At 41.7% G+C, this 21,308-nt stretch overlaps 3 protein-coding genes across 7 annotated transcripts in view; 2 read left to right on the forward strand and 1 right to left on the reverse strand.

Moving 5' to 3' along the window:
• The window catches only part of arhgap15 (Rho GTPase activating protein 15), a 75,758-nt gene extending 65,843 nt beyond the window's left edge, over nucleotides 1–9,915 (reverse strand). For 2 of the 4 annotated variants that reach the window (XM_015976662.3, XM_015976659.3), the window contains exon 1: nucleotides 9,415–9,912. The gene's annotated coding sequence lies outside the window, so the exon portion shown is untranslated. Of the gene's footprint in view, nucleotides 1–9,414 lie in introns of all 4 variants that reach the window. The other 2 variants (XR_011521034.1, XM_015976661.3) reach the window with 2 other exon arrangements.
• The window catches only part of ift74 (intraflagellar transport 74), a 40,810-nt gene continuing 27,934 nt past the window's right edge, over nucleotides 8,433–21,308 (forward strand). The window contains exons 1-2 of the mRNA XM_054738631.2: nucleotides 8,433–9,035; nucleotides 9,213–9,340. Of these exons, the coding sequence (XP_054594606.1) occupies nucleotides 9,215–9,340 (126 nt within the window). The 5' untranslated portion in view covers nucleotides 8,433–9,035; nucleotides 9,213–9,214. The remainder of the gene's footprint in view (nucleotides 9,036–9,212; nucleotides 9,341–21,308) is intronic.
• Nucleotides 9,704–18,905, forward strand: LOC139070550 (uncharacterized). 2 transcript variants are annotated; one of them, XM_070553002.1, is made up of 3 exons: nucleotides 9,704–9,843; nucleotides 10,301–10,444; nucleotides 10,570–18,905. In XM_070553002.1, the coding sequence occupies exon 3, from the start codon at nucleotides 17,158–17,160 to the stop codon at nucleotides 18,532–18,534; it is 1,377 nt and encodes a 458-aa protein (XP_070409103.1). In that variant the 5' UTR covers nucleotides 9,704–9,843; nucleotides 10,301–10,444; nucleotides 10,570–17,157; the 3' UTR covers nucleotides 18,535–18,905. The 2 variants fall into 2 exon arrangements, with proteins under 2 accessions (XP_070409103.1, XP_070409104.1); XM_070553003.1 differs by having other exon boundaries at nucleotides 10,305–10,444.

Below are 21,308 nucleotides of genomic sequence, written 5' to 3' on the forward strand. Positions count from 1 at the left end.
TTTTCGTGAGGAAAATTTTACATTCAAGTCTCCTGAACATCTTCACACTGTCTGTCTGTCTGTTTGTCTGTCTGTCTGTCTGCAGTAAAGAGTTACAGGAACTTAATTATAATCAGTGTTGGGCAAGTTACTTCAAAACTGTAATGCATTACTTATTACTTGTTACCCTCATTTAAAAGTAATTCCTTACATTACAATATTACTGATTTTAAAATGTAAGGCATTACACTACCTTTGCATTACTTTAAGTTACTTTCACCAAAACAACTTCAGTATGAATCTGGTAATCTGACGCTCAGTGAGCTCATGACATATATGTGGAAAGTGATGTGGTGTCTGAGCTAGGGTTGCTGTTAGAAACAGTCAGATATAATAACAGTGCTTTAAAATGATTGTTTATTAAATAAAAGCAACAACAATCTGTACTCTCAGCACGCTGCCATCTTATAGGGCCATCTGAGCAGGGAGTGAGGTGGTGGGGGCTCCAAGCCTAGATTTGCCTTGGTCCCCAAATGCCTTGATACGGCCCTGGATGTGGGACTGACTTTTGGGATGATCTGATTCTATCATATGTATAAATATTAAATGTTTATATATTATTGCTTTTCACTGGTAAAAATGTGTATTGGGGATAAATCTACCTACTTTTTTTCTTTTCAAGCACTTTCTTTTGTTTTCTTGATTTTATGTGAAAAATTCCGGCCCTTTCTCTCTCTAACCTTCCTGCATGCTGCATATTTTCTCCTTCTTCCAGAAAAACTCTTTCCTAGATTTCCTACTTTCTAACTAATCAGCCAAAGGGATCTAACGAACGCAAAAAAATAAAACGTAATATGCGCTGCGCTCCAGCAGCAATGAGTTGAAATCACTGGGGCACAGATTATGAACCCAGCTGAAAAGTGCATGAAGTACCAGAGAATATGGGCTGAGATAAACTTACAGCAAAAGCAATGCATTACAGTAATTTATTACTTTTGTACCGCGTTACTCCCAACACTGATTATAATGAATGTAAATGATTTAAATTCCATCTCGGGGTGGGTACTATCATGTCATTCATATTTCCAGTTATTATTTCCTGCCAAGAAAAACAATCTATCATGTAAAGCTAACTTCATGATGTAGTTGCATCCACTAAACAGAGGATTATGTTCATGTGGGTCATCAGCATGAAGTTATTGAAGTTATCAAAGCAAACATGGCTGGAATACGTTTTACTGTAACCTGTGTCTCTAAGTGTGTGTGCTGCTGTAACGAGTGGATGTCCCCACTGTGGGACTAATAAAATGTACTCTATTCTATTCTATTAATTCATATCAGCCAGTAGGAAAAAAAAACGTTTGAGGAATTTTGGCCTTTCCAGGCTTCCGTACCAGTAGTCTCACAAACAGGAAAAACACACTGGTGAAGCGGTGAATAAAAAAAATTAGGAATCCACGTCACGAACTAATGTAGGAGAGGGAACATGTGAGCTAGCCACCATGGTAAGAAGCCCAGCTTGCTGTGAGCGAGAGCAGCGATCTGTGGCTGATGAGTGAAAACAAAAGAAAAACATTCGAGACTGAAGCTCCGTCAACACCGGTGTCGGTACAAGATCTGCTCGGGTGCAAAATTGGCTCGGGGTCCGTCGACTGCCGATGACGTCTAAGTAGTTGATTGGCTGAACATGAACCTTACGGAATTACGTAATCACGTTACGTTGTTATACGTTACGTTGGTCCAGGCAAATCTTTCTGTTGGAACGATGGACAACTTTTACAAAGAAATCCATCACTACCTCTTTGAAAATACACTTTTAGCATAGAGCTGCGTGTATATTAGGGCTGAACGATTAACTGCATGTGCAATTAAATTGCGATGTGACAAAAGGAGATTTTCTAATCGCAAAGGCTGCAATTTGGCAGCGAGTGATTAGCGCAATGCTAATATACATGGAAAAACCCATAGAAATGCTAATATCGCCGATTACATTATTACAAATTATGAATTAGAAACGTGCCAAATGATTACATTTGGAGTCTAATAGAAAGTAAAAATACCATCAATCAAATAAGTACAGACAGGTATTTTAGTAAAGCCAGAAAACTTTTAACTCCAGAGTTTTGGCTAGCAGCTATGAGCGTAACTGAACTACGCATGGACAAGACGTCAAAAACTCTAAACACAAAATACTTCAATAAACGGGACACACTTCTTTCCTGCAAATACAATTTCACAGGTGTTGCTAATACCTATGATTCTTCAAGGGATGTGCTCAAAGAGGAATTCAACATTATGAATACAATATAGTGTTTTATTTTACAAATACCATTATAAACACAAACTTACATCTTAAGAAACATTATTTTAATAACGAAACTGCTAAATTCTTTCCAACAGTATAGATGTGTAGTGTATTTTGTCCGAGTGGGTTTGCCGTACTTTGACGTCATCGGCAGTCAAAGGACCCCGAGCCGATCTTGCACCCGAGCAGATCTTGTACCGACACCGGCTGGTAACACTGCTGCATTTCCAAATAAAACGTGTCATTATGGCGGCGCGTGCAGCCGCAGCACACGGTTATGGCAAGCCAAAACCGCCAAAATATGCCACTTTCCCAACCCGTCTAGTTAAGAGATGGCGAAAAAAAAAAACGCTGTTTGATGTGTCAAGACGTCGTAAAATACGGCGAAAACTCTCCCTGAACGCCGTATTTGACGTCAGCCAGAGCCGTTCTTAACGGTCCCGTAGAATGCCGGAAAAAAGGACATTTTTTACGTCACCCTAATCCTAGACGCGTTCCCTGTGTGGGTGGCATAAAAAAGGGCGTTTTGTACCGACATTGAACGCTGCTTTTTTCGCTGCTCTGTGACATAAAACGCCATTTTTAACACCACTTTGTGACAGTTTTCACACGTTTAAAATTCAACTTTACTCTCATTTGTGCAGAGCCCTCCCCATGGGTTTCTCATCCACTTAATTTAAACTCCAGTGACCCAATGAAAGAAGAGGAGGTTGAGGCAGCACTAATTCGTCACAGATTCGCCGGGCTGTAGAGGTTGCTGCAGTCAGACTACTGTTTTCTAATACAACTCTGCTCCATTTCAACTAATTTCACTGTATAAATAAAGCCTAGAAATGTAGTAATATTATCAACAATGTGTCAACATTATTATTTTTTCTGTCCACCTATAAAAGGCAGAAACGCTGTTTCGGTCAGACCTGATGATTACTTAAAAGTGTGGTCACTAGATGGTGCCACGTATCAGTCTGTCCTCGTTTCGTGGCTCGTGAGTCCAGCTGGAACATCAGTGCTCTTTCTGTCCAAAACTCCCTTCTTCTTAAGCTCATCCACTTTCAGTATTTACTATTGGTTTTTGTTGTTGTTTTACTATTGTTATACTTGTCTTACAGGAGCTTCTGAAGATGTTGTCTTGCTTCTCCATCATCACTCCAGATCCTCAGACCAGCCACTCCAGAACCTTCCCAGATCCAGGATCAGAGCACTACTAGCAAACTACAGGCACTGACTTTGTATGCCTTAGTAAACAGCCATTTACAGTATTGATGCATAAAATGTAAATAGTAGGAACTTGAAGTAATCAATTGTAAATTCCGTCAGGAATCTTGGCGTGACCTTTGACCCAGCTCTCTCCCTGGATTCTCATGTCAGTTCTCTTGTTCGCTCGTTGTTCTTCCATCTCAGGAACGTTGCTAAGCTGAGTCCCATTCTGTCCCGCTCTGAACTTGAGACAGTTCTCCACACCTCCATCTCCTCACGCTTAGACTACTGTAACTCTCTTTTCACGTGTCTGAGCAGAACCTCCCTGAACCGTCTACAGGTGGTTCAGAATGCCTGTGCTCGGCTTCTGACCAAGTCCTCCAAACACACCCACATCACCCCGCTTCTCCTCCAGCTTCATTGGCTGCCAGTCAACTTCAGGGTTCATTTCAAGATCCTGGTTCTGGTCTATAGGGCCTTACATGGACAAGCACCATCTTACATTGGTGATCTTCTTAGTCCCTACACCCCCAGCAGGTCCCTGAGGTCCAGTGATCAAAGCCTACTGGTTGTGCAGCACCAGGCTAAAGGTCAAAGGTGACAGATCATCTGCTGCTGTGGCCCCCAGACTCTGGACCTCTCTCCCCCTGAGCCTGAGATCAGTGGACTCAGTGGTCTCCTTTAAAAAGCAGCTGAAGACTCACTTGTTCAAGCTGGCTTTTGGATGACCTTCTTCACCACTCTCTCTTTATTCTGCTCTCCCCACCTATTCCACCTTCCTCGGGATCCACTGATTTCTCTCTTTCCTATTCACTCTCTCTCTTTCTTAACATTTTTTCTTTTAAATCGCAATTGCTTATTCTTGCTCATTTTAAATATATTTTTAAACATTTTCAAAATGCTTTTTTTCTAATTTTTACATTTTTTGTTTTTGTGAAGCGCCTCATGATTTTTATCTTGAGAGGCGCTATAGAAATGAAATTTTCTTCTTCTTCTAAATATCTTTTCACTTTATTTTATTATTATAGTTTGAAGAATGCCGTAACTATCAAAACCAGTGCAGATAAGTATACATGTGCAACACTGTTAAACCATTTTTTCAGTAAGATAATTGTAATTTTTCCATGTGTTTATTGAAAAGAAAAAATGCTGACTAATCACAGAAATAATGATTAGTTGATTAGAAACAAGTGCTCATCTAGAACATTTGAAATTTGTGTTACAGCAGTTCATGTTTTCAACTTAAATATAAAAATATTAAAGAATGTTAGCAAATCGGTAGCAAGTAGGCAACATACCCGAACTGAGTAAGCGGCGCCGTTCCCTTGTTCGTCATGCTGGCTCAGAGCAACGAACGCACTTTGTGCTGAGGTTTCTGGATTCAGCGCTGCTTTCAAATGTGAACGTGAGTCCGCTCGGTGTCGTTAATCATTTTTACCGGGCTTACTCCGACATGTGCCGGTGAACCAACCCACCTTCATGTCGCTAGTGTTCCACTGGGTGGTGATGTTAGCCCCAGGCTCCAGTTAGCTTCCAGCTAAAAGGCTACAGCACTCTCCTCCCAGTCCCACCCTGCTAAAGAGGGCCTGGAAAAGTTCCCCCACACATCAAAGTGATTTTTCCTTTATGAGCTTTTATAACCTTGTTAATCAGGATAGTTGATTTGCTGCTACACATAAACTGTCAGTCAGAAGCTCTGCTAGCCGGTTATCTTAGTTCAATTTGTTAGCTTGTTACCAGAATCATAGTTGCAGTTTCATCATCTGAGCAGCTTTTTAAGATCTAGGTAAACTTGTTCAATTTGGGGTTAAAACCAAACGTTTTCACATATTTTCCATGTAGATTTTTGCCAGTTCCTCTTCTGAAAGGTAGACAAATGTTTTTCTCTTTCCCTCAAAAAATCTTAATATTCTCCTAGTTTGGCCCAGCACAGTTCACTTCCCAGTTACAGCAACAGCCTTATATCATAACCACATAAGTGGAGAAAATGTTCAGTAGCAATGAGAGAATTTGCTGTTGCATTTAAGTGATGTTAACTATTATTTAACATTTAAACTTATTTTCAGATATTTTTATTTATTCAAAAACCCTGGAAAGGGATGTTTTTCTGTATTTGGAGCATCAGAAAAAGTTTTATGGTGGAGGTGATGTTTTAAAGTCACTGAGAAACTGCATGCATGCAGTTTGTTGTTTTGCTGCTAATACAGTAGCAGGTGCAGCTGCATATTTTTCAATAAAAATGATATGTTGTAATGGAATTCATGCATTAGTTTTTGTTTGCTTTGAACCCAGAGCAGACGTCACACGCCAGACGACATCAACACTGCATACTTTAGTATTTGTTCATTTATCGTGAGTAATATCGATATCGCAATATTAAGCACTGTTATCGAATATCGCAGGTGCAGCCCTATATTGTACAAAGAAATCCCAAAATAAAACTAATGTAAAAAGTTTAGAACCTATTTCAAACTGTGGGGAATATTTTTAAAATGTAGAAACCAACAAACTGAAATAAACCCGTCTGCAGCTCGTCAAGCTTGTCTAAACCCTCCTCACAATCAACAAGCTGCACACAATTAGCTCATTAAAGGTTATCTAGCAAAAACTGGCAACATAAAATATCATTGATGGCTTAGTTTGGTACGAAGTGGTTAGCTAACGCTTCACAATGGAAAAAAAATGATGACATTTCATCAACTTACCGGAGAAAATCCTTCCGAAACACCGAAAATGAACTGCGGTCATTGCAGCAGCGGGGGCTGTTTGGAACTATTCGAAGCTACATGAACCACGTGACTTTCGCATTCCGTTCTTTCCATAGATGTCTATTGGAATGTCGCAACTCTCTTTCTACAGCTCTGGTTTTCCCTCGCTGCATGTTTTTATGTTTGCAGCCAGATCTTGAGGAGTTTTTGAAAGAAAATGTGAACTCATCACTATAATAAACATCCTTTCCTGTTTAGCAACAAACCAGGTTCAGTTTCTTTCATAACAGAGCCTGAAAAACATCAGATGTGAACTTAATAAACCTTGTTTTATCACACTGTAGACTGACTTTATATCTGTTGGCTCTATTGGGGTTATCTTCTTATTACTTCATTAGTAGGCTATCCTGCTTTAATAGGTTAAGGCTGTTTACAAGTTAAGAGCACATCTCTCATAATCAGATTAAATGTATATCATTTAATCAGAAATTAAGTTACAGCTGATTATGATTTAGACCTATTTTTCACCAGTTTTCATTATTCTAGATAAGAAACAGACCTGATGCACACAGTTGGGCAGAATAGGGCAGTTTTATTAAATGTCATAACCAGGTAAGGCACATATGTTTATCCTATGTACTCTGCTTCAGAGCCAAGAGATATAAAGTCCAACAGTTTGATAAATGCAACAAGATTTAAAATTTGCTAGGGCTGAAACGATTCCCCGAGTACCTCGAATAATTCGAGTACAAAAAGCCTCGAGTCAAATTCTCTGCCTCGAGGCTTCGTTTAATTTCATGTTTAATTCATTCATGGCTTTGCAATCGCCTAGGGTCATGTTTCACCTGGACTGAAATAAGTGACGCACATACACACTGCATGCACTGAATGCACACGCAAGTAGCGAATGTAACAACTTTCTCTTAAGCCATGGCGGACAACGTGGACCTCGGTGGACTGCAAAAAAGACAGAAAATGTCAAAGGTGTGGGACAATTTTTCACTTCATAAGGTGGAAAACGTAGTCCAGTGTAAATTCTGGAAAATGGATTTAGCCTACCACACCAAATCCTTGATGCTGCAGCACCGGACCACGAAACATCCACATGTAAATGTCACTTCTGCAAGCGGACTTGGAGGTCCGCTATATATTCTGCGGACACTGTGCGACTTTTTCGTTTGTAGCACTCAGTTTTAGCTCACACTGTGCGTCTGGAAGAAACACGTCGGACCTAAAAATGTGCTAAAAATAGCATTTTTTACACAACACGTCATACTTTTTATTGTGTTGTTATTGATGTCTCTGTTGTCCCTCAGGATTGCTGCAGGAGGACACAGGTATTTAAGAGTGGCGGAGGAAAACTAAATAAATAAATGTTTTGTGATCAGTATAATTTGGCATAACCACGGCAAACATGCTTTTTCAACAATCCTTGTTATTGTGTGAGAAAAAAAGTGTAGAAATTAAAATGGGGCGACGGTGGCACAGGAGTTAAGTGCTCGCCCCGTAATTGGAAGGTTGCAGGTTCGAGCCCCGCTCAGTCTGTCGCTGTCGTTGTGTCCTTGGGCAAGACACTTAGCCCACATTGCCTGCTGGTGGTGGTCGGAGGGACCGGTGGCGCCAGTGCTCAGCAGCCTCGCCTCTGTCAGTGTGCCCCAGAGCAGCTGTGGCTACATTGTAGCTCGTCCCCACCAGTGTGTGAATGTGTGTGTGAATGGATGAATGACTGACTGTGTTGTAAAGCGCCTTGGGGGGTTCCAGGACTCCGGAAGGCGCTATATCAAATACAGGCCATTTACCATTTACCATTTAAAACGGACGTGTTTGCGCATGCGCCGTGAGCGGTTCTGGTGCTGGTAGATTCTCGCCGCAAGGGGAAAATCGGCTCAGGTTGTAAAGTTATTTTTTGCACAGGCATTTGTTTACTGTGAAGTAAAGTTGAAGTTTTGAAAACTAATTTTGAATAAAACTTGAAGAATAACTGGCAATTGCTTGCTCATTTTAAGAGGTCTTTCATATTTTATAACATGCTATTTGATATAATGGTTTACAAACACAAAAGGGTAATTTATTAGAGTACTCGATTTATCGATAAAAGATTAGATAGAGTACTCGATTACAAAAATATTCGATTGCTGCAGCCCTGAAATTTACATTTTAAGTTTTTCTGTTTTTTTATGAAACATAAAACATTAAATATTGTGCAAACCAGGACAGAATGTTTATTATAGCACTAAGTTCACATTTTCTTTACTAAACTTCCCAAAACAGCTTTCTGCTGGTGGCAGGACACAGTCAGCACTTAGCGAGGACAGCTGTTAAATGAAACAGCCAATCGTAGTAGAGCCTTTCCAGCCAATCAGAGACGAGAAAGGCGGGATCTTCCTTTGACATCCTAGAATTCCAATGACGCACGCGGCGTCCATCTGTTCGGAACCTGCTCGAGCGAGAAGACTGATGCTAAATGAAATAGCCAATCGTATGGGTAGCCCTAATACGATTGGCTAATACATAGCCCTGATAGCAAATCAGAGTTGAGAAACGCGAGACCTTCCTTGAACGTACTACTATTCCAAAAGAGGCACACGGTGGTTGCCCCAGTAACGACATCTCGGGCGCATAGCGTCTCTTAGCTTTCCGTTAGCTTGTCGGCGTAGCTTCAGAAAGATTAGTGGGAAATAAACAAGCGCACCAGCAAAAGGATAGGTTATAAGTCAAACATTAATGATGTTACAGGAGTTGTGTTGAAGCAACACGCATGATCACCTGCATTTCCTGCAGGCGCTTAAGACTACCCGTTCTGACGAAATCTCTGACCTGAAGTAAAACGATTGAATTCTGATACGGTAAGTAAAACTTAATCAAAAGCTACCATTTTGGTCGTCAGCCGTGCCTGGCTTTGCTAAACACTTAAATGAGCTATTTTAGGGGTAAATTTAAGGATAAGTTAGCATAACCCGTGTCAACATGTAGATAAAGGCAACAGTTTGCTTTATTTGTCGTTAATGACTTCATTGCTTTAGGTATGGCGAACCAACGACCACCTTCCAGCGTGGGTAGACCACCAAGTCGGAGCTTTGTGGTCGCCGGCCTAGGAAGACCCCCAACGGCTGTCCGATCCCTCCCCACCGCGGTCCGCGTCTCAACCGGGGTAAGGTGCAACTTTGGCCTTGGTGTGCGTGTAAAGCCGAGTTTATACTTGTCCGTCAGTAAGTTTGCACTCACATGCACACGCAGAGACTTTCCTTCCCAGTTGGTGTCACCGTTGTGGAGCAACTCTCCGCCAGGACAGCAGAGAGCGTAGGGTTTGTGTGTGGCGCCCAAGTCACGCCTATCTGCTTCCGGGTAATGGGTCGCTTCAAATGTCGATGGTCGCTTCCAGTATGATTTGGAATCGTGGATCATAGGATGTCCGAATCCACGGGTATAATGCTTATGAGCACGGGTCCTCGCCCGTCTAAGACCGAAACCCAGCGGCTCTGAATTCGGACAGTCTAGCCTTCACCTCTACGGTGACCCGTAGGTCCCGTCCCAGCCGTGGCGGCAGCTACACGCAAAGGAAAAATGCTAAAGCTAGCGAAAATGGAGCAGGAATATTAAGGAGCTACAGCAGCTTCACGTCCATCAGCAGCGTTTGTTCACAACCGTTTTCAGGTAAAGTAACTTTGTTTATTCTAGAAGCTTTCAGGACTTACATGTTAACTTTAGATGGTTTCATGTATGTTTTAAGCTACAGAATGAACTTGTTAAACGTACACAACACATTACTACAGAGTATTATCACGTAGGTAATTAATATAAACCAAATGCATTATAAATGTTAAATGCAGTAGGATGTTTTCTAATGTAAATTGGACCTTAGAACTTCTTATTTAGCATCAAATGCGGTAAAATGTTTTTAAAAAACAGGCTTTTTAATAAAATAGCATTGATGTGTTTTCAATGTGCATTTGTTTATTCAACTTAAGCCTAATAATGATTAGATTTGTCTTAAAAATGTAAATTCTCTGTAGTTTTTCCTGCTGCTTTTCTTTAAACTGAACAGAATCAGTGTTATAGGTTTGCTTTACATTTTTCAATTTAAAAAAAATATTTTTTAATCTATTACAAGTCAGCATGAACTGTGCTGCACATCTGCCTCTGTGCTGGTGAAGTTGTGGGTCTGGAGGATGAGCCTGAGGAAGATGTGTGTGGAGGAGGTCAGTGGTGCTCTGTCCTGGAGGAGGTACCAGCAAACCACCACTGCTTTTAACAGGCAAGTCATTTATGTAGGAACCTCTATTAAAAACAACACTGTGGTTTTATTTGCTGAAGAGTCACAATTGTTATACCAGTGGATCCATAAACCATCTCCTCATTTCATATTTCTGAATATATCAGAGATTTAACAGCCGTCGTCTGAGCCAGCCCAGCAGGCCCTGTAGATGGACGATGGAGTGGACAGTGAGAGGAAGCGTCCCAAAGCTCTCTCTGCAGACCGTCCTGTATGATGTTCCTCTGGCCAGAAACGTCCAGCCACGGGTCTGCTCCAGCCCTCCATCCACGTCTGGATCCTCCTGCAGCAGATCCAGCTGCCCTGTTAAAGACTTCCTGCTCACTCAGTTTAAATAAATGATCCAGGAAGAGTCACTCAGGTTAATCCTGCTTTAACCGTACTTAATTGGTCCATACTGGTTTTGATCTGTAAATAAGTGTAACGTATTATAAATAATCTTGTCTCCTTAAAATCTTTTCATTTTCTGTTAATGTAACTTGTTCAAAAACATCTGTAATAATAAAACTGGTGATAAAATCAATGACCAGAAAGAGTTATCAGTTAGTATTTGTTTTAATAAATGTGTTCAAATATCAAACAGCTAAATAACATCAACATGATGACAGTAGAAGGCCTCTCTCCCAGCAGGACCACCAGGTAAAGCCTCTCCTGACCCTGGACACCTGCAGTCCTACAGAGAAAATCAGACCACAGGTGACAAAAAGGCAATAAACACATTTTTACATTTATCCACATGAGAAGATAAAAATTATATTCTTCACACAAACTTTTTACTTCATTATAATGTGTCAGCTGTGTAAATCCCTGAATGTAAAACTACTTTTCACAGCAGAACTTCTGTGGTTGTGTGTAAACAGCGTCACTCTTCACCTCTAAGCTTAATAAAAACGCTTCTTTGCTCCGTTGTCCTTAAAACAAATGACAAGTTTAATTTGCCACACACACAGGAATAACTGGGACCCGCAAAACAAACTCGTTCTGGCTGATTTCTGCCTAAAATGTAATTTAATAAACAAATATGCAAATGAAAAATGTTTATAAACTGAACCGCTTTAAGCTTTTTAGGTTTCTACGGCTAGTTCTTAACAAACTCACGTTTAAAACTTCGTAGCTCTCCCCATTTTCTCTTCCTGTTGAAAATCCACAGCCGGCACGCAAAGCATGCTGGGATAGCCTTGTTCTGTGAGGATACAACAGATCCATCCTCAAAATGTGGGCGGAGCGAGGACGCATTTGAGGGCGCAAGCATGAGTATTCTTGGAATTCGGACAGTACTCGTCGCTGCGCTGTGATGCCATCGACCTCAAAATGCGCTCTTACAAGTATCCTTCACGTGGATTCAGACCATCGACATATAAATATTGGACAATATTTATATGGAAGAAAAATGGGAGGTGGCTGTGGTGAGCGGGCAGTGCGGGCCTATGCCAGCTGATGCCACCACACCACCCCACTTGCACCCAGAGCCCTCGGTGTCTAAGTGCAGTTTAAAATTGGAAGTGGACACTGGCACTTGGGATGAGGCTGAGAAACCCCCCTGCCAACTGCTGTTGAATGTGCTCACTCCCAAGGCCCTAAGTGTGTGTTTGCGTGGAATGTCGTTGGTGGAAGTGTTTAAGGTGCAAATAAAATTGGCGACCAGGTTGCCACAGGAATGCGGAAATGGGGTCCATACCCGCACTCCCTGACTTGTCCACCCCCCAAGGTCCTATGTGCATGTTTGTGTGATGATGTGAGGGAGCAGGAGGAGAGAAATGTGCGGGAATGGGGAGGAATGGCTTGTTGGGTCCATCTACGTCTATGGCTTTGCTAGATAGAAGATACTGTGAGTGCCTTGCTTGGACTGACGCCCGTGACGTAACCCAGTGAATCTGATAAGAATAATACGTTTGTGACCTGATATTGGGCTAATAGAGCCAGTCGATCACTCCTTGCTCCTTGTACAGCTTGTTGTTCATGTAGAGCTTGTCCACGGTGATGACAGCCGGGCTCCCATCCTGGATTAACTTTTTACGCAGTGGAAAGAGGACTCTGCGGCGCTCTAGGACTTCAAAGGAAACTGGTCGTTGATGCTGAAGTCTTTCCCTTTAAGTTCTCTCCCGTGGCTTTTAACAAGATCCTTCAGTTTGAAGTGTTGATGGGATGGGGTCTTCTGCCATCAGTTCCCTGGCTTCGTGAGCACAGCTTGCAACCTCGTCTGTCTTTCATCCTCCAGAATGGTCACCAGCATCTGAAAAACCAAGAAAAGAACTTATGTTGCTCTAAAGAATTAGCCTGGCCTGCCAGACTCCCTCTGTTTAATTCTGCACAGAGACCTAGTTGGGTTACTCACAAGCAGAGAGGCACATCAATCAATTGTAGCGTAGGCAAATCGATGATTTTTATTTGTTATGACCAGGAAGATGTAATATTCTATATAAATATAAAATATTAATCTGCTAGGTCTTTATTGTAATTAATCAGAAGATTCTAGGATTTAATTCAGAAGATCTAGGTTCTTTGCTTTTTCAGTGATCAACCACACTTCGTGTTACTTCAAGAAAGAGTCAGGTTTATAAAAGTAGGAATTTATTTTACAAACAATTTAAAACATGACTAATTAACTAAGCATTTACTGTGAGTGGATGTAACTAAACGTGATGAAGGAACCTATGTGTGAATGCAATGTCAGTCAGAGCTTCCCTATCAAAATTTGGTTTGCTCTAAGCTATAAAGTTATTATCAGAAGAACAGCAGACGCTATCTGTCATGTCTATTTCACCCATTTTGGAGAGACCCTCTTGGTGGATCCGAAAGTCGCAGGGGTCGGCTGAGCTCTGGCACCGGAGGGCTGCAGAATACCGTGGTACCGACTCTTCAGTCCAGAGATGTCTCGGGTCACAACAGCTGGATGGAACCGTGCGTCTGGCGGACTCTTAAGGAGTCTAACAATATCAGCTTTGTTTCTGCAGGAACTGTTTGCTCATCAGCTTTGCAGGTGCAAAAAGGTTTTGACGACATGTCAAAATCTTTGATGGTTAAAGAGATTTTGCTACAGATGGTATGAGCGATTCTCTAGAACTGTCGAATCACTCAGGATGATCCAGTTTTAAGGTTTTGATGTTATGACTTGCATAGCCAATCAAAGGCTGACAAGTTTGAGATATGTTACCAAGACAACTCAGAAACACGCCTTCTTGATACAGGATGTTCTGACTGGTTTAAAAGTCTCTGTGTTGGAGTTAGGGCTGGGCGATATGACGATTTTAGACCGTTTTACGATCTACACATCTGACGGTCTGTCATTTTTGAGAGACCGTTTTATCACGATTCACAGCTGAATTTCTGCCTCTGAATGAAAAGGGAACTTACCCCAGGCGAATGACACGCCTTTGTTTGACCCTTAACCAATCAGAGTGAGTCATAGTATTAGTGCCCCGCTTGTTTTCACTTGTGTGTGAACAAACATGGCTTCGCCGCGGCTGAGCGACAACGAGGTTTTCGTTCCGAAGAGGAACGCAGGGTTTCCTTAGCGCGCGGCGCTAACAACTTAGCGACATGACATGTCTCGGAGAAAGCGTAAAAACACGTTGGACGCTTCTTCTGAAGCAGGAAAATAACACCGCTTCTTAAGCAGAGCACGACGTCGCCTCGGCTCGTTCACCCTCTGCCGAGCCGGTGTCGGTACCGACTGAGCTCGGTCACTGGGTCGATGGAGCCGCCCCGTGACTGCCTGATGGAAAACCAGCGGGTTTCATCAAACTCGTAAAGTTTCTTGTTTTTGTTAGGGACCTCTGTATTTTACCGCTCCCTCCTGCAGTCTTCCCCTATTAAAATTTAAAATGATTCTGTAAATCCCTGTATCAATAGAAACAATCTCTGCCTCTGCCAGCTGCAGTAAATGTAGTTTCCAAATAATAAGAGGTGCATTCATCTGTGTATCTCCTTTGATCCGCATTAGTGATATTCTCAGCACCAGAACAGGGAAGCAAAGAAAGATTCCTGAGTTTGTTAGTAATTTTATTTATTAGGTTCATCTGACCTGTTCTATTTTTCTCTTAAATGAGATCAAATCAGTGCTTCTATGGGTTGTCTCCAATCTGCACTGGAAAATTTTACTTTATTTAGAGACTTGTTGCAGAAAATATTCAGAATGCGCAGTTATTTGCTACCACAAGCGATCTCTGGTCCAGCCGCACATCAGAGCCGTATTTGAGCTTAACTATCCACTACATGAGCAACTGGGAGCTACATAGTATTTTAAACAAGTTAATGTTTGCACAATACGTTTGCAATTGACATGTTTGCACTTTAAATATGTTTACGGTTTTAATTTATGTTAAGTTACTTGAAAAACGAGAAAAACTGATTTTTGTAATTGTTTCTCTCAGGGCTTTTATCATCTCTGGTGTGAGTTTAAAATAGAAGTGTGTTAGCACTGTGCTGATTATCCCTAATATGAATAAATGTCTATTTATTCATTGTTTCTCTTCTTTAATACGCAATTGAAGTTATGCTATTCATGGATAAAAAAATCGTGATAAAATCGAAATCGTGATAAAATATTGGAAAAATCGTGATATTCTATTTTTGCCATATCGCCCAGCCCTAGTTGGAGTTTAACTTAACCGTACTTGTTATGGTGTGAATGCAGGTGTGAGGACCTGTCGTATAAACATGAACACATGGCAGTCTCTGTAGACATAACATAACAATTATTGAACACAGATTAATGAAGCAGATCATTACAATATAATGATTGTAAGTAGCAATAAACAAATGCATATTTAATGATTATCTAGATTATGAGTCATGGAAGAAGTTCATATTGATTTAGGAAATCATTCTTGATTTTAGCAACTTATTCGGGCTGGAGTTGTTCCTTCTGTGGAGGCAGACAGATGGGACCTTGGGAAAGAAAGTTATTGTTTATCTTTCAGACTTGCAGAGTCTGTGAGCTGGTATGAAGACAGGCTCATTTAAAGGGAACACATGCAATGTTGTGTCTCCTTTCTGACTGGATGTTGAATAGATGTTGAAAGGTCAGACTGTACCTAAACTGGCCATTGCTGGACGTTACACAATCAATCAATCAATCAATCAATCAGATTTTATTTATAAAGCGCTTTTCAAACAAAGTGCTTTACAAAATGACCCCAAATTCCCATGACAGTTTAAAAACGTTAACACACACACACACACCAGTAAAAATTTATATTTGACTGAGTCCAGATGAGCCAAGTAAGGTAAGGCATATAAGGGGTGGGACTAGCCGGCTAAAAAGTAACGAATCAGAAAAAAGCTCGTTTTATGGCCACCTCTTGGAGGCGCCATTGCTTTCAAACACGACAGCTCTATTTGCACGTGTGTATGAGAGATGATTTAGAATATGGTCTCTGGTGGTCCCTTACCTCTGGGAGCATCACATGGAGTTCAGAGGCCTCATCTCCCCTTTCTTCATGACTCAGACACCGGTCACCTCTTTAGTCGCCCCAGTGGCTCACAGATCTGATGAAATACGTGAAGAATAAAAAACTGAATAAAACAATTATTATAAGGTGTGTATGTACACATGTCCATTTGAGTGATGACTGATGACAACATTAGGAAATTGCTGCGGTACTTCGTGCAAAAAATAGAAACAAGTGAGAGGCAATAATTGGAGAAAACGGATAATATATGAAGACAGCGTAGGTACTGATCAGAACGGAACAGTCTGGGTGCAAACACAACACAGGGTCAGGTGACTGGAACAAAGTGACTGGAGTGGGCAGTCCTCTAAAAACACTGTGCATTCGCCACAAATTGTTCTTGGAGCCAACAACGTCAAACAGTTCTTTTAAATAAGGCCAAGGATGATGAATGTAGTGCTCCTTTAAGTAACAAGACCATTTTAGTAGAAAGTACAGATATTTATGCTCAGATGTAGGGAGTAAAAGTAAAATGTTGTCAGAAAAAAATACTCAAGTTAAGTGCAGATACCTAAAAAACTACTTAAGTACACCTCTGAGAATAAATAAACTACAACAGTGTTAAATCTGCAGTCTTGCTAACTGTCAGCCAAATGGATGAAGAATAAAATGATGTAGTTTCAAGGTGTAATGAATCAAAAGGGTCAAATTTCACCATTGAATTAACACAGTAACCTTTCATGCATGCCAGAGCTGCTAAATCAAGGTTACGCCAGCTGGAGGATCCAGACGCACAAATCAACCTTTTGCTCACTTATTGTTCTTCAACGCAGACATAAATAAACTGCCACGGTCTCCCACAAAAGCCCTTATCTCCCTTATTGCCTTGCCTTGCCTTTTCTTGGACATTTTTTCTTTAGTTTCTCAAGAAAAACCGTATTCTTTTGGACATTTTACTTTTCTGTTTCTGGTGCTGTGAAGCTTGGAGGATTTTTACTGCTCATTTTTCACTTTTTGAGCATTTGTTATGATGCGTAACCATGGCAACAAGCTGGTTTACAATCGGGAGCAGCTGCTTAACATTGGGAAGGCTGAAATAATACCTCAACTGAAGCCACAAATCCCAAATGAGCTAAAACGCAAGAAGCGTGGGTGCAGAGCGGGAGCAAAACGGAGACAAAGAGGAAATTCAAACCATCTCTTCCATCGATCATAATGGGCAATGTGAGATCACTGGCCAACAAGATGGAGGAATTCCAAGCCCTTTAAAGGACTCAGCCAGAGTATCGGCAGTACAGTGTTATGCGTTTCAGTGAGACGTGGCTGCAGGACCATATCCCCGATTCCAGCGTCTCTCTGCCAGGATTCCTGACCGTACGAGCAGACAGAGATCTGAAGAGAAGCGGGAAAAGAAAAGGAGGTGGAGTGGCAGTGCTTGTCAACAATAGATGGTGCCATCCAGGTCATGTTTCAGTGAAATGTCATCTCTGCAGCCCAGATGTTGAACTCTTGGTAGTAAGTTGTCGCCCATATTATTTGCCAAGAGAGTTCACCAGTGTTGTCTTGGCAACCGTTTATATTCCACCTTTAGCCATTGCTGAAAATGCATGTGATGCCATCAGTTCCGTTGTCGCTAAGCTACAAACCCAGCACTCCAATGCATTTGTGGCTATATCTGGTGATTTTAATCATGCCTCGCTCTCTGCTACACTTCCAACATTTCAACAGTTTGTCAGCTGCTCCACCAGAGAAAACAAGACATTGGATTTGTGTTATGCAAATGTAAAGAATGCATACATGTCCAAAACAAGACCTCCTCTGGGACAATCAGATCACAATCTTGTTTTTCTCTGCTCAGAATACAAACCACTTGTTCAGAGGCAACCTGTGACAAGAAGAACTGTTAGAAAATGGTCACAGGACGCTGAAGAAGCCCTGCAGGGTTGTTTTGAGATCACAGATTGGATGACTCTCTGCCAAGGATATGAAGAGGACATCAATGCCATGACTGGATGTGTCACTGATTATATAAACTTCTGTATGGATAATATAATACCCACCAGAACAGTGAGATGCTTTGCTAATAACAAACCCTGGATCACCAGTGAACTGAAGAATCTGCTAAATGAGAAAAAAAGAGCCTTCAAGGAGGGAGACAGGGAATTATTGAGGAGTATACAGAAGCAACTGAAGATCAAGATCAGAGACAGCAAGGAGGCATACAGGAAGAAGCTGGAGAACACGCTACAGAGGAACAATATCAGAGATGTCTGGTCAGGGATGAAGAAGATCACAGGCTTCAAGCAGAGGAAGGATTGCACAGATGGCAGCCTGGACACAGCCAATGAACTGAACAAGTTCTTCAATTGGTTCACTTCAGGAACAAACTCGGCATCCTCCTCGCCTATCCCCAGCCAATCAGACATCCCATCCTCCTCTGATCCAACATTTTCCTGTCACACGCCAGCTCTTTTGTCCTCTAATGCAGTCATGGACTCTTCTGGTTCTATAAATCCGTCTTCAACCAAGTCAGGAGATGCTGCTGCCCCTTTTACCTCCCCCTCACACCTATTTATCTCTAGATGTCAGGTGAAGAGGCAGCTGGAGAGACTGAACAGGAACAAGGCTGCAGGTCCAGATGGTGTCAGCCCCAGAGTACTGAAGGCCTGTGCAGAGTAGCTCTGTGGGATTCTGCAGCACCTCTTCAACCTCAGCCTGGCCCAGGAGAAGGTTCCAGTCCTGTGGAAGACATCCTGCCTTGTTCCAGTTCCAAAGAAAACTCGCCCATCAGTCAATGATGACTACAGACCGGTTGCCCTGACATTCCACATCATGAAGGTCCTGGAGAGACTCCTGTTGGTCCACCTGAATAAGCAAACTAGAACATATCAGGACCCGCTGCAGTTTGCTTATCACCATGGAGTTGGAGCTGAAGATACCATCATCCAGCTGCTTCAACCAACCCACTGTCATCTGGACAAAGCAGGCAGCACTGTGAGGGTCATGTTCTTTGATTTCTCCAGTGCATTAACACAATCCAGCCTGATGTACTTTGCCAGAAACTCCAGAAGACACAGGTGGGGCCTCAACTATCGCCTGGATTAAAGACTACCTGACAAACAGACCACAGTTTGTGAGGCTGAAGAACTGCACATCAAACCAGGTGATCAGTAACACTGGAGCACCACAGGGGACTGTACTCTCACCATTCCTTTTCACCCTGTACACCTCAGACTTCCAGTACAAATCAGAGACCTGCCATCTACAGAAATACTCAGATGACTCTGCAGTTGTCGGGTGTATCAGAGATGGACAGGAAGCTGAGTACAGAGAGCTGGTGGAGCGCTTTGTGGCATGGTGTGGAAACAATCATCTGACCTTGAACGTGAACAAAACAAAGAAGATGATTTTAGACTTCAGAAGAAACAGGGTGGAGTCAAACACTGTTTCCATCATGGGAGAAGAAGTGGAGGTGGTTGAGGAATACAAATACCTTGGCGTTCACCTGGACAACAGACTGGACTGGAGAAAGAACAGTGAAGCTGTTTACAAGAAGGGACACAGCAGACTGCACTTCTTGAGGACGCTTAGGTCCTTCAGTGTCTGTAGCAAGATGCTGCAGATCTTCTACAAGTCTGTTGTTGAGAGTGTAATCTCTTCAGCTATCGTCTGTTAGGGTAGCAGCATCAGAAGCAGGGACCTGAAAAGGCTCAACAGCCTAATAAAAAAGGCTGGTTCTGTTCTGGGGACGACTGTGGAACCACTGGAGGAGATAATGCAAAGAAGGATTCTCCAGAGAATCAAGAAAATGATGGACAACCCTGAGCATTCTCTTCACAAGACTGTCCGACAACGGAAGAGTGTCTTCAGTCAGAGGCTTCTTCAGTTTCGCTGCAACACTGACCGCTACTGGAGATCCTTCCTGCCAACAGCCATTGTAATATACAACAACTCTTTGATGACTTCATTATTATTATTATCCTGAGCTCCTACAGCAATCAATTTCCCTCTGGGATTAATAAAGTATTTTTGAATTGAATTGAATTGAATCTCAGACTGCTGGATTCCTGACTCTGAATAAAAAGTGAACTTTTACAACTTATAAGTTAAATAATCATATGTGATGAATGAACAAGATGTTTAAATGAAATGTTTGAATAATCTGTGCTTAAATCAATGAAGTTGAAATGAATGTTGCACTTACAATGATCCATTGCAGGTCTTGTGATCAGTATGTGTTTGATTTAACAAGTTATTCATTATCTACACTCATACACATCTTCATTTGATACAAATTAATGTTAAGGTTCACCTCACATAACGTTTAAAGATTCTTTATTCACAGAATTAAGAATCTTGCATCTGAAGGAAAGAGTGGCTTTCCCTCAACTGAGGGATGTTTGTAAATACTCAGAAACGTGTCAAATTCTGATTTGCCAGAATACGCCAGCAATCATAACCTTGTGATTTAATAAAACAAGACTTACTTCCCGAGTAATTCCGTTTCTAGCAGAGTTCCGAGCCGGCCAATTTGGAACAAGCATCCTTGAGACATCCCTTCTGACATACAGTCAAAACCTGTTTGCACACTGCAAGCTGACACAGCCAGACGGCTCCATAAGAGCCACATCCACTTTGGACGCAAACAAGCATTCCAACTACTGTTGTGACTTGGGAGACATCTCAAGACTGGATGGTACTGGCTCCCGGTACCGTGAGGTCTACCCGACCTCTGACAGTCAGGATCTGCTGGGGGTCTCAACCAGGGTTTGTAGACTCAACAGATTGCGTCTGATGCTGTTTTATTAATAATCAACTCTCTAGTTTATAGTGGACAACAAATTCTTTTACACCTAGTTTTCAAAATTTCTTCAGATACAAAGATTCTGATAAACATCTAGCTTACATCACACCACCTACACATCACTTTCCATCACTGCATATCCACTCCATCACATCTCATTATTCATATCTGGTTATGCATAATCATTAGTTTAGAAAAGAATAAAATTCCTTTTTAACTACTCTAAAAAATATATATATATAAACGCAACACTTTTGTTTCTGCTCCGATTTTTCATGAGATGGACTTAAAGATCTAAAAGTCTTTCCAGATACACAATATCACCATTTCTCTCAAACATGGTTCACAAATCAGTCTAATTGTGTGATAGTGAGCACCTGTGCTTTGCTGAGATAATCCATCCCTCCTCACAGGTGTGCCACATCAAGATGCTGATCTGACATCATGAGTAGTGCACATGTGAACCTTATACTGCCCACAATAAAAGGCTACCCTGGAATGTGCAGTTTTTTGCTTTATTGGGGGTCTGGGGACTCAGAACCGGTCAGTATCTGGTGTGACCACCATTTGCCTCATGCAGTGCAACACATCTTCTTCACATAGAGTTTATCAGATTGTCAATTGTGGCCTGTGGAATGTTGGTCCACTC

Source organism: Nothobranchius furzeri, chromosome 7 (genome assembly GCF_043380555.1).
Source record: "Nothobranchius furzeri strain GRZ-AD chromosome 7, NfurGRZ-RIMD1, whole genome shotgun sequence".
Classification (NCBI taxonomy): domain Eukaryota; kingdom Metazoa; phylum Chordata; class Actinopteri; order Cyprinodontiformes; family Nothobranchiidae; genus Nothobranchius; species Nothobranchius furzeri.